At 36.8% G+C, this 13,005-nt stretch overlaps 4 protein-coding genes across 4 annotated transcripts; all 4 read right to left on the bottom strand.

Annotated features, from left to right (window-relative positions):
- Window positions 1–1,145: 1,145 nt before the first annotated feature.
- On the bottom strand, window positions 1,146–2,015 carry LOC146307569 (cystatin-B-like). Its single transcript, XM_084747636.1, has 3 exons — window positions 1,862–2,015; window positions 1,660–1,761; window positions 1,146–1,482 (listed from the first exon to the last, which is right to left on the bottom strand). The coding sequence occupies exons 1-3, from the start codon at window positions 1,931–1,933 to the stop codon at window positions 1,390–1,392; spliced, it is 267 nt and encodes an 88-aa protein (XP_084603762.1). The 5' UTR covers window positions 1,934–2,015; the 3' UTR covers window positions 1,146–1,389.
- A 2,918-nt stretch (window positions 2,016–4,933) lies between these two features.
- LOC146307568 (cystatin-A-like) lies at window positions 4,934–5,900 on the bottom strand. Its single transcript, XM_084710399.1, has 3 exons — window positions 5,527–5,900; window positions 5,304–5,444; window positions 4,934–5,228 (listed from the first exon to the last, which is right to left on the bottom strand). Exons 1-3 carry the CDS (start codon window positions 5,596–5,598, stop codon window positions 5,088–5,090), a joined length of 354 nt encoding a protein of 117 aa, XP_084566525.1. The 5' UTR covers window positions 5,599–5,900; the 3' UTR covers window positions 4,934–5,087.
- A 1,528-nt stretch (window positions 5,901–7,428) lies between these two features.
- On the bottom strand, window positions 7,429–8,735 carry LOC146307567 (cystatin-A1-like). Its single transcript, XM_084747570.1, has 3 exons — window positions 8,572–8,735; window positions 8,364–8,468; window positions 7,429–7,697 (listed from the first exon to the last, which is right to left on the bottom strand). Exons 1-3 carry the CDS (start codon window positions 8,641–8,643, stop codon window positions 7,563–7,565), a joined length of 312 nt encoding a protein of 103 aa, XP_084603696.1. The 5' UTR covers window positions 8,644–8,735; the 3' UTR covers window positions 7,429–7,562.
- A 2,744-nt stretch (window positions 8,736–11,479) lies between these two features.
- Window positions 11,480–12,440, bottom strand: LOC146307566 (cystatin-A-like). Its single transcript, XM_084747569.1, has 3 exons — window positions 12,284–12,440; window positions 12,083–12,181; window positions 11,480–11,755 (listed from the first exon to the last, which is right to left on the bottom strand). The coding sequence occupies exons 1-3, from the start codon at window positions 12,359–12,361 to the stop codon at window positions 11,621–11,623; spliced, it is 312 nt and encodes a 103-aa protein (XP_084603695.1). The 5' UTR covers window positions 12,362–12,440; the 3' UTR covers window positions 11,480–11,620.
- Window positions 12,441–13,005: the final 565 nt, after the last annotated feature.

Below are 13,005 nucleotides of genomic sequence, written 5' to 3'. Positions count from 1 at the left end.
GCTGATACGTGTGTGTGTGTGTGTGTGTGTGTGTTTATATCAGTATTGCTCCCACAGACAGAAAGCAAAGAGACAGAAAAGAGTCCCAAAACCTGCGTGCTGTAACTGTGAGGGGCTACACCGCACTGACAAACAGGCTGAAGCCAAGAAATGTCCCAGGTACAACAAAAAATTATTTGTGACTACTTCTGCCAGCCAAAAATCAGACTTCACAAGAGAAAAGCAAGTGCTGCATTTAATAACCAAAGGAATAGACTTTTCTACGCTTTCTTTATTATTTCTTTAGAAAGTAGTTCATTCACTTTGCTCATTCCAAACACTAAATATCTTCCTTTCTGTATTAATGCATTCAAATTCAAAATGTATTATTCTGTAGGATCATTTCAGAATTAAAGAATAAGAGCATTTTAATGAGATAGCAGCTTCTAAGCATTGAGTTGTTGAAAGGTACAAGAGGGTTGTCTTTGGTTTTGTGCTGCTCAACCCCTCCTACATTAGTATTTGATTGGAGGACAGATGATTATAGTTCACTCCTCCAACATGAGCCTGCAGGAAAAAGAGAGAAATCTCTTGATCGTGTTGTTGAGCAGTGAGGGGCAGAGTTTAATGACTCACCTGGATGTCACAAATAATCCAGTCAATCTGAGGCTTTCTTAGTTCACTTTAAAATAAATAATATCACAATATGAAGAGGAAGTTTGATGCAAAACCTTCAACACGTTCCTTGTATTTAAGCACTATGAATTGTGTATTTATTTGTTTGGTTAGAGTCTGTACATTCCCCAATCTTTTATTTTATTTTTTTTATTTGGTCACTATGGTTTTTTTTTTCCTCCAGTCACCCTGCAGAAGAAACTGACGGTAAGAAAATATTTCCTGGTTTGTGTAATCAGATCTAAGAGGATTTTTTTAATATACTGTAACAATTTCTGTCAGCCAAGATGGCATCTACTGTAGAAATCATATTTCACAAAACAAAAATTATATCTGCTATATTCTTTATTGTTTTTTCAGAAACTAGTGCATTCAACTTACTCCTTCCAAACACCAGTTATCTTCATCTCAATGTGTTATTTGTCATGGAAACAGAAAAATCTGTTCTTGTGGAGATGAGAGTCGATTCTCAAATACCAGATGACACAATATTCAGATTCTCAGTTGATCTTTATTATTTGCAAATAAGAACCATCATCAGCATTACATAGATGTGGCAAAGTGGCAAAAGCATAATCATATTGGTGTAAAAACACGATCATAACAGCAGTTTCCACCACACTGAATATGTTTACAAACAAAACAAAGCTCAAAACATATTGTAGTGTAATATTGTAGAATCATTTCAGAATAAAGAAGCTGGAAAGACTCGAGGGCGTCATCTTTAGTTCTGTTCTACTGCACACTGAGCAACTTAATCTCTCCTCCATAACATGGAAGTGCCTGGAAGATGGACAGCTGAATGTTGCGCTGTTCTCCAACATCAACCTGCAGGAAACAGACAGGAAATTTGGACTTCTTAATAAGTTTACTTGTTTGACAGTGTGTTCTTGAGCTGTGAGGAGCAGTGTTTGATGCCTTACCTGGATAGCTGCTCCTGGATCACATTTAATTCAGTATATGCCTGAGGGTTTCTTTATTCAAAAAAATCTTAATTTTAATTACCTCGATGATGAAGTTTGTTCCTTCCACAATCTGCTCCTTGTAGTTAATTGCTTTGAATTCCATATAATTCTTCTTTGTCCTTTCCTCCACTCTGCACTTCACCTGTGTATGAATGAAATGAAATCAGATGTAAATCCAGACTGAAATACAAAACAGAGTTTTCTGTGGAAGTCATGAAGAATAAAGACAGACTGAAGCTCACCTTATCACAAATCTTCTGAATTTCCTCAGTAGCAGCCATTGTCTTGCTCCACCCTCCAGGCATATTTGCCATTGTTACAATGTCTGTTGAATTTAACAGAGAGGTCGACGTTCTACTCTTATGTGTCTCAAGTGTTTCGACTGTTTGTCAGATACACATGTATTTATACAGAGTAACCACCCCAGGATACACCTGAAAGGTGGACCTAGTAAATGTTGGGTGGAGCTACATGTGTCACCACAACCTTCACATGATAGATCTGCTCCTCTGATAAATAATAATAGTAAATTAATAGTAAATTAATAGATTAAATTAATTTAAATGTCAAGTTTACATTGTGGCAAAGCTTGATGTTTCAATGTATCAGTTTTTATTTCGATCACTTTCATTCAGACCTAAAATTCAAACGTTAGTTCTATTTTGATGCCAAATGCAGACATTTCTGCTGACCTTCTAAAATAAAACATCCACAACATTAGTGACATTAGTGTGTTTCTTATACACTTCAAATAAACAATGTCTATTCTTCTATAGGTGACAATTTTGAACACTTTTAATTAAGCCAAAATTATGTTGCATACGATCAAAATCTCCACCTGCAAGAAATCTGTTCATCTAAACATGAAAAAAGAAAAACAGTTGTGAGAAATTTAATTTCCTCATGTTCCTTTGACTTAAAGTACTCCTTCTCCTTTCAACACTGCATATCCTCAACTGTTAACACACACAAAACTGCATATAATACATTATATATAGTGTGTAATAATTCTGAGATAAAGTAGCAGAGCAGTTTATAAAAAAAAGCAAAGGAGCCAAAGTTTACTTTAGTGTATTTCCTTGTTTGGCTACATCCTGGTTAATGAGGTATGTAGTACGCCTCGGGGTTCTATAATGAAATATGGTTTTCCTCCTTCAGACACCTGTCAGAGGTAAATGACAATAAAGTGTTTCCTGGGTTGTGTAATCAGAACTCACAACATGACTGAAGGGGTTTATTTGCTTTTTTTAAAGGGATAGTTCAGATTATTTGAGGTGGGATTGTATAATGTACTTAACCCTCATTGATGTATTACCATCCAATCAATCTGCTAGTTAGCAGAAGAAGACAGGAGCCCCAGTACAGGACCTCAGCACCCTGATATGTATGAAAAAAGGTGTAACAAGAAGGAGAATGCATGTTGAAGAAATATATACTTAAATGTGTCTCTAGAATATCTAAGTCAATTAAAACTAGAGTAAAATTAAAACAATTCAGGCTGACTAAAATATGACTAAAACTAAATGGGATTTTAGTCAAAAGACGAGACTTGAAACTAAATCAAAATTTGCTGTTGAAACAGCCCAGCAATCATCACTGCATATCAGTATATGACTAAAAAAAACAAATAAAATACAAAATTCTGAATTCGACACATGCAGCGTTAAGGCAGAACATCATTCACCTGCAATTCAAATGCTGCTAAACAAACATCCGCAGAGGGGCCGACACTGAGCAGTTTGTTTCTCACACGTCCTGTCATCTATGGCTTCATGGTTAGATGACCTTTCTCCAGAATTTCCCTTCCAGGAGTCAATACATTCTTATCTTATCTTACTCCAATCTTATTATATTCCAGTCTTATGTAGGAGTTCAAACAAGTTAAGTTATTTCCTTGTAGTCCATATATTATTTTGACCACTTTCAAATTGATAAAAAAATAATGTTGCATGCAATCAAAAACTCTTTGACCAGTTGACGTCCGCACCCCAAGTGGGAGTGGGATTGTATGAAGTATTTATTAATGATCAGTGTATCAGCTACAGTAGATGCCGGTCGGCACGAGGCCTGTTTGGAGAAACAGAGAGGGGCGCCAGCACTGAAGCAAAGAAATGAACTGCTGTGAACAGTTTAAACAACAAAACGCATGTTAGCCACTTAAAAAAGGGTCCACCTGATGGCTAATTTATCTCATTAACTCGAGAAAACAAAAGGCCAATTTTGTGATAACGCTGCAATTTGATGTTAATCAGAGATCAGGAGTGCCATACCAGCATGCATAGATGGTATCTTGAGAACTGCAGCAACTGATCTAAGCTGGAAATGACAGTTCAACAGGGTCATAAACTTATTCTGAGGTTTTTGTTTTTATCCACACACAATCCTGGTCAGCAGCATCACCCACAGTCCCAAAATATTTTTGCATTTCTGTGTAGCTAATGTTAGCAGTTGGTCTTTCCTGTACATGTATCTTTAAACTAGATGTCCAGTCTTGGATGACGACGAAGTCTTCACAGTTGAAGGCAGAACTTCACTGTGTTGTGATGTTAGTTACTTACTTAGTTAGAGTACTGTTTCACATCGGTGAGTAAAGACACCAGCCAGATGTGACAGACTGTTGTTTAACATAACTTCAAACTACACTAAATTCATTTAAAAAGTTCTGTCCAAAGACACTGGAGAAAACAGAACACAGTGCAATTTCTGCCTGTTTTAAACAGATTAAATCAGTTGCTTCTGTCAAGGTGCCATCTGTGTCTGCTGTTGTAGCGGAGTTAATGATCTCATTTGATGTTATTAGCCATTATGTCCCATTGTTTGCTATTACTTGATTATTTTACTTTTGTCAATCTGTTTTATAATGGTTTAGTTTTCCACTCTTTGAATTCACTTTCTGTCCCTGTGTATGAATTTGTTGTTATCAGAATAAACGGCTGGTTTGGAGCCAAAAAGTGACGCTTGTGCCTGATTGCTCACACAACCTGAGAGAAAGTACACAACTGCCAGAGTGGCTTGGCACTCCTAATCTCTGATTCATATGAAAAGAAAGACTTTGTGTTTTCTTGTGACAATCAGTTGATCATCTCTTTATCTCAAGAGAATAGTGTTTGTTTTCTTGAGATAAGGGGATAAGTTAAACAGTTATTATGAGGAAACAGTTATCTGAAAATAACAAAATACTTAACTGCAGTGTAAACTAAATGGACTTACAGAAGACTATTTACCTTTATGTATTTGTAACCATTTCCACCAGCTAAGACAGCGTCTTTAGAAATCAGACTTCACAAAAGCTTCACAAATGCTACAAATAAGAACCAAACATCAAATATATTTTTTCTGCTTTCTTTATTACTTCTTTAGAAAGTGGTGCATTCAACTTACTCCTTCCAAACACCAAATGTGATCATGTTATATTGCGTAGAATCATTTCAAAATAAAGAAGCAATGCATTTTAATGAGAGATAGCATTTAACTGAAAGGTACGAGAGGTTCATCTTTGCTTTTCTGCTCCTGTACATCACTCAGCTCAATCCTTCCGTCGTCAGCAATTAGTTTTATGACACAAAGATGAATGTAGTTCACTTCTCCAACGTGAACCTGTAGGGAAAAGAGAGGAAATTTGGACATATGTGTTGTTGATCACACACAATTCAGTCCATGTATCTCTTTCTGTATTCTCCATTAAATAAATAACATCACAATATTAATTACCTTGATGAGCAAATGTAATGTAAGTCCATAACGAGCATTGAGCCAGTCCCTGTATTCAACTGCTTTGAAATCAACATATTTCACCTTTGTCTTCTCCTCCACTCGGTGCTTCACCTGTGTTTGAGTGAAATAACATGTGATGTAAATCGGAGTTGCATGTGGAGGCTGTGACCAATGAAGACAGAGTGAAGCTCACCTGATCACAAATCATCTGAGTCTCATCAGTGGCGTCCTTTGTCTCGCCGTATCCTCCATGTATGCCAGCCATTGTCACAAGGTCAGTTGTCTTTAACAGAGAAGTCGACTTTCTGCTTTCATGAGCCTCAAGTGTTTGTGTTCAGCTGGTTATCAGAAATATTTAGACTGTGTTGAAGGTGGCTGTAATACATGATATTTTAGGTGGGGTTGCAGTACACATGTTGTGTGGTTAGTGTTGCTCATCCTTTATGCATTACTCACAAATTCCAGCTTGCATTGTGACACTTCCCAAAAATCTCATGTTTCAAATTGTATAAATAATATTCTGATCATGTGGTGAATCTTTAAAGCAGGCTATAATAAATACTGCTTTCATGCGTCTCAAGTGTTTCACCTGTTTATCAAATACAAATACAGAGTGACCACACCTGGGTACAGCTGAAAGGTGGACCCACTACATGTTGGGTGGAGCTACAACCATCTGTTCCCCTGATATGAATTCATTTACAAATTTCAAGTGGTAACAGTTTACATGTGTATCTAGAAGTTCTGTATGTATGAAATATGTCTGACCAAAAGACTCTGAATATTATTAATCTTGTTTGTTTTTGTTTAATTCAGCAAGGTTGGCAGACAGAACTTAGTATCAGTGTATTTTCTTGTTTGGATAAGGTCACTGTGACCTCACATTATTGTGAACATTATGTCTCAGGAGCACCTGGAGGAATTTTTCTCGAATTGAGCACAAATGTTAACTTGGACTGAAGGGTGAACTGGAAGGTTCGAGGTTTAATTTTGGGGTAAATGTCTTTATGTACATGTTTCAGTTAGGCTGCATGACGCAGGGTCAGACCTCTAGTGTAACGAAGCACACATTTTCACATTAAATGCGACATTCAAGAAAAGGCAGCAGGTTATGGGCTTGCTGGCCTGTTCAATGATACGACACATGCTGGAAATCTTTAAATAGCTAATGATTCAGCATGATAAGATTCAGCCCTGTCACAATAAGTAAGAGGAGACAAAAAGAGAAGGGGACATTGCAGTGGTGTCAACATCTTATTAGGAATTTCATTTGTAAATGAGTTGCTGTAGCGTATATGAGAATCTGTGAACAAACATGTTTAAAATGCATTTTTGTAGTAAGATGATATTCTACTCTGTTTCAGATGTAGAGTGCTGTGGTTTTGACTGAATTTGACCGTGCAGAGTGAGCGAGGTGTGGAGGAACAGTGATGCTTTGTGTTACCTGCTCTCACTGTGGTAACAGGTAACCAGTAACATGGCATCAACAGCAGTCCCTTTTCCTGTTTCTTTGCTTTAAGCGGGTCTTTTCATTCCACTGCTGATGCTGTTAAAATGATTTCCTTCATGGATCTCTGAAAGCAGGCCTTAAAACTCCAAACTCTTTAAGTTCTTTTTTCTCTTTGATGTCATTTTCATGAATGAACACTTCCTGACATATGGGCCTGGAAGCCTCGCCTTATATGGTATTATTAAGACATTAATTATGCTAATTTACAGGTCTTATGCACGTGCGTAAGACACAGATACACACAGGTGGATAATTTACTTTAGTACTCTAGTTATCTGAAGTTAGGACCATTGTTGAGTCTGTGTGTGAGCCCTTCATGCAAAAAAGTAAGAGAAATATTAAAGATAAGAATATGAATGAATAAATGTTTTTACATAAGGCCCATTGTCTTTGAATTGTAAATTTGATCACAGTGAAGTTAACAATATATAAAGTTTAAATAAAAGATTTATTTACCTTTTCAAAAAATATTAACAACCATTTCTGCAAGTTAAGACATCATCTATTCAAAATATCAAACTTCACAAAAGAAAAGCAAATGCTGCATTTAAGAATCACAAAAAACATATAGACTTTTTTTTATACTTTCTTTATTTCTGTCGTTAGTTTAGTACGTGTGTTCGAAATCAGCAATTGTGTATTGTAAGGGAATATTGTGTCAAATCATTTCAGAATAAAGAAGCAGAGCGTTTTAATATGAGACTGTAGCCTGGAGGTATTTAACCCTTGAAAGGAACAAGGGGTTCATCTTTAGTTTTGTGCTGTTGTACGCCGAGCAGCTTAAACTCTTCCATAGGAGGCACAAGTATGACAGAGACCAACAGATGATCATAGTTCACTCCTCCAATATGAACCTGCAGGAAAAAGAGAGGAAATTTGAATGTCTTAATAAATATATTCATCTTGATTTTGTGTTGTTGAGCAGTAAATTGTAAATGGGCTGCATTTTGTCTAACACATTTCTAGTCTGTTAACCCCCCAAAGCTCTTTACATTGTCACATTCACTCAATGTAAAGAGTGCAGCCATCAGGAGCAAGGTGGGGTTCAGTATTTTGCTCAGGGACACAACAACATGCAGGCTGGAGGAGCAGGAAACTGCAAGTGTTCTTCAGTTTAATACCACTGATGATTGACCTGCAACCTCAGCAGCTACAACCCATACAGCCTGTGGTGGTGACACTAAGCTAAATGTATTTGATGGGATTGGCAGTTCAACATGCCACTAACATGTTTTAAAGTATGGTCACACTACATGTCTGTGGCGTCAGATAAAAATAAATGCATAAAATGCAGAAGGATTATTTCAGGAATGCTTCCAGTTACATGATGGGTGTGAAATGAAGTAGAAAAAATGATCAAATTAAGTATCTATTGGTATCTGTCTCACTTTAAAAGGGTACTGGTATCATTTTAATTCGACCCAGCCAAACTATTGAGTCTTTAATGACTCACCTTAATTCAGTCCACATATATCTTTCAAAGAATTAATATCACAACTTTTATTTAACACAACTTTTACCTTGATGAGGTAGTTAATTCTTAGCTCAGCCTCCTCACTCCTGTATTCAATTGCTTTGAATTCCACATATTTCTTGTTTGTCTTTTCCTCCACTTGTTTTTTCATCTGTGTATGAATGAAAGAAAACATAATGTAAGTCCAGACTGAAGTGCAGGAATATGGAGTTGTGTGTGGAGGTCGTGAAAAATAAAGACAGACAGAAGCTCACCACAACACAAATCTGCTGAATTTCCTCAGTCGCCCTCTTTGTCCTGCTCCATTCTCCAACATTGTCAGCCATCGTCACAAGGTCCGTTGAACCAGCAAAGTTGACTTTCTGCTTTTATTTCTGTCAAGTGTTTCACCTGTTTATCGCATACAAATATATCTATACAGAGTAATCACACCTGGATACACCTGAAAAGTGGATCCACTACATGTTGGTTGGAGCTACATGTGTAACCACAACCCTCACATGATAGAACTGTTCCTCTGATATGAATTCATTTAAAAAAAATCTAGTTTGCATTGTATTAGTATCTCAAAATAATGAGAACCTCTACCAAAATACTAAGTTAAGTCACTATTTTTAGTAAGTAATTATTTTGAGGTTTGTCATTATTTTGCTATACTAACTTATCATTTTGAGATACTTATTATTCTGAGATAGTGAGCCATTATTTTGAGACTCTGAATCATTTCATCTTGACTTACAGGATAAAACTAAATTGTCAGAAATTAATATTCATGTGTGATAATTCTGATATAAAGTAACAGCTCAGTTTATGGGAGACTGCATTAATTCAGCTAACTTGTTAATATTGGGAAAGTACCTAAACTGTACCTAAAGTGTATTTCCTCATTTGGTTACATTCTGTACACTCTGCACTCATTGTTAATGTCAGAAGTATGTGTTTGAGTATGTGCAGAATTTCTGCATGTTTTTCTTGGCACCTGTCAAGTAGCTGAGAATAACAAACTGTTTCCTGGTTTGTGTGATTACATCAGCAGCACAACTTCACCTGCTGCAAACATGCAACTTATGTTATAATTAATTCTAAAAAATAATATCTGCTGTCATTTATTTTCTATTGATAAATCATCACACATATGCACCTTGTCCCCATAAATCCTCCACATCTGAACAAGGAATTTTAGCTCTGTTGCTCTGCCCTGTCTTTTTTTAGCCTAGCGTTAGGCAGCACTAACACTAGTTTTTGCATTTACCCTGTTCAGACGCACTCTAAACACCGATCAGCTGAGCTGAAAGTGCACACTGGATAAACTGCACCACTCCAGCAGCACATGTGGGTGAGAGAGAAAGAGAGAGGGAGAGTGACAGAGAGGGAGGAAGAGGAGGAAGGTGAACTACTGCACGAACTGTTTCTCTAATAACTTACTCGGGCCACTGCTTCGTCACTTGATCTGCCACCCCAAAACCTTTGGTATTTAATAAATTAAGCCAAATCTGCCCGAAGGATGTTGTCATAGAGTCTATATCCTAAAATTCAAACGTTGTGTGTGCACTTCATTGTGGCCTTCAACAGTGTTAAACTTATTTTGAGTACAGTTGTGTCGGCTCCTGACAATTGAATATTGTGTCCTTAATTTCAGCTTATAATAGTGGGGATGTTACTTGTGTATTTAGTGTCCTTCTCTCACACACACACATCTCTGTCTGTCTCCCTCTCTCTTCCTCTGCGTAGCCTGTGTGTAGAAAACCTCTTTAAAGCAGCAACTCTAATCATAAAAGTGTTTTTTTGGAGCCATGAATCAAACCCATGGTGTGTGATTAACAGCCTGTTAGCATGCTGATGTTAACATTTAGCTCAAAGCACCACTGTGCTTCAGTGCAGCCTCACAGAGATGCTAGTACTGCCACCGTCTGTATAAACCAAGAGGCAGAAAACTTATGCTTGTGTTCCGCTCCTCTGCAGGATTTATTCTGCAGCGCTGCCTCCATGGGGTTTTAGATTCTTCCGAAACTCTGTGTGCCCAGTTTTTTTTTATTCCCTTCACACTTTGCATTGTTATGTCTTGTATTCACATTTTTTAACCCTTTACACCAGCATGTCTGAAGACTCTTGTTTTTAAGTTTCAGCAAAGTTGGCAGACAGAGCTTAGTGTCAGTGCATTTCCTTGTTTGTTTTAAATTGGCACGCTCCCCACTCAATTTTTTGTTTATCTCACAAGCGTGTATGAATGTTTTCCTGTGCCAAGGAACCTGTGACAAGAAAAGGAAAACGTTTCCTGGTCTGTGTAATCAGATCTCACAACACGAGAAAGTTTTTGAATCGCAAGATTAGATCATGGCGAAAACTAAAACTGAGGTTTGTGTAAACTAAAGGACTTGTTTACCTTTTTAAATATATTTCAACCATTTCTGTCAGCCAACACTTCTTCTATTTTAGAAAGCAAATTACACAAAACAAAAAAAAATGCAGCTCATAAGAGTGAAACTTTTTAAATTATTATTTATTTTTTTATTATATATTATTTTTATTATTTTTTTATTTGCTTCTGGGATGTCTTGGAATAGAAGCATAAAGTTGGATAAAATGGAAAGCAAATACAGAAAGCAGATTTCACAAAACAAAAATAAATGCAGCTCATAAGAGTGAAACTTTTTTATTCTTTCTTTATTATTTCTATATAAAGTCGTGCATTCAACTTACTCCTTCCTGACACCAAATATCAGTTCTTGTCTCACACAGATGAGAGCTGGTTCTCAAATACCAAATGACACAATATTCAGATTCTCAGTTGATCTTTACCATTTGCGAGCAAGAGCCATCATCATCATCATCATCACGCAGATATGACTGAAGAGAGGCAGTTTCTCCTCAGTTCTTATAGATCTTTGAGACAACACACATTTACTGTAAACAACTACAGGATGAACATGATTTTGTTCAGTGTTATTTATTTTCTTTACTCAGCCATGCCATTTTCTTGACTTAAGACACATTATTCTTTTATTTGCCGAAGTTTATGTATTGAGTATGTATCAAATGTTTTTGTATCAAATGTTTATATATATAATGTAAGAATCACAAGAAATATATAATGGCTTTTTATGCTTTCTTTATTATTTCCTTTGAAAGTAGTGCATGCAACACCCCCCCCCCCCCCCCCCCCCCCGCGAACACCAAATATTTTGATCTCTGTGCAAAATATGTTCCAAATCAACAATTATGTTTTACACAGGAATATTGTGTCAAGTCATTTCAGAATAAAGGCACAGAGTATTTTAATATGAGACTGTAGCGTGTAAATATTTAGCTCTTGAAAGGTACGAGGGGGGCGTCTCTGGTTTTGTGCTGTTGAACACCGACCAACAGAATAATTTCATCAGGAAGTGTAGGTAGTATTTTGACCAACAGATGATCGTAGTTCCCTCCTCCAACATGAACCTACAGGAAAAAGAGAGGACATTTCAATGTCTTAATAAATATATTCACCTTGATTTTGTGCTGTTGAGCAGTAAATGGTAAATGCATTGCGTTTTATCTGACACGTTTCTAGTCTGTTAACCACTCAAAGCTCTTTACATTGTCACATTCACTCAATGTAAAGAGTGCAGCCATCAGGAGAAAATTAAGTATCTATTGGTATCTGTCTCACTTTAAAAGGGTACTGGTATCATTTTAATTCGACCCAGCCAAACTATTGAATATTTAATGACTCACCTGGATGTTGCATTTAATTCAGTCCACAAGTAATATCACAATATTTATTACCTTGATGAGGTACAGTAATCCTTCCTCATCGATCCTGTATTCAATTGCTTTGAACTCCCCATATTTCTCATTCGTCTTCTCCTCCACCTGGCTTTTCACCTGTGTATGAATGAAAGAAAATATGAACAAAATCCAGACTGAAATGCAGAACACAGAGTCGTGTATGGAGGTCATGAAGAATAAAGACAGAATGAAGCTCACCTGATCACAAATCTCCTGAATTAACTCAGTTGCCTTCTTTGTCCCACTCCATTGTTCAGTGTTGTAAGCCATTGTCATATGATCTGTTGAAATTAACAGAGAGGTCAACTTTCTGCTTTTATGCGTCTCAAGTGTTTCACCTGTTCATCACATACACATGTATTTATACAGAGTAACCACACCTGGATACACCTGAAAGATGGACCTACTACATGTTGGGTGGAGCTACATGCGTCACCACAATCCTCACATCTATTCATCTGAGAGGAATTAATTTACAAATCCATAGTCTACATTGTAGAGATTTTAAAAAGGTTGAAAAATGTTTTATTTTGATCACTTTCACTGGGTCATCCAGGCCTAAAATGCAAAGATTAGTTTTGTGAGTATCTGATAGCAAATCTGCGCAGCTTTCAGGCAGGACATCCATTTCGTCCTTCTCAAGTGTGTTGACTGGCTAAACTGAAACGTCCACAGAGAGGATGACACTACTGTGCTTCTCATACACTTCCCATTAACAATGTCCAGTCGCCTGTAGGTGATCATTTTGACCACTTTGGTACTGCATGAAATCAACTCCACATGTCCAGAGTTTTGCATATAACGTTTTTTTATAAAGGAATATTATAAATAGTGTGTGTAATAATTCAGAGATAAAGTAGCAGAGCAGTTTATAGGAGACTGTATTGCTTAATCTAAGAAAACTTGTTGATGTTAGGAAA

The sequence above is a fragment of the Lutjanus erythropterus genome, chromosome 21 (assembly GCF_056507025.1).
Source record: "Lutjanus erythropterus isolate fLutEry1 chromosome 21, fLutEry1.hap2, whole genome shotgun sequence".
NCBI classification, from domain to species: Eukaryota; Metazoa; Chordata; class Actinopteri; order Lutjaniformes; family Lutjanidae; genus Lutjanus; species Lutjanus erythropterus.
Note: the sequence above shows the minus strand (reverse complement) of the source record. Positions and strands in the feature narration are given on the sequence as shown.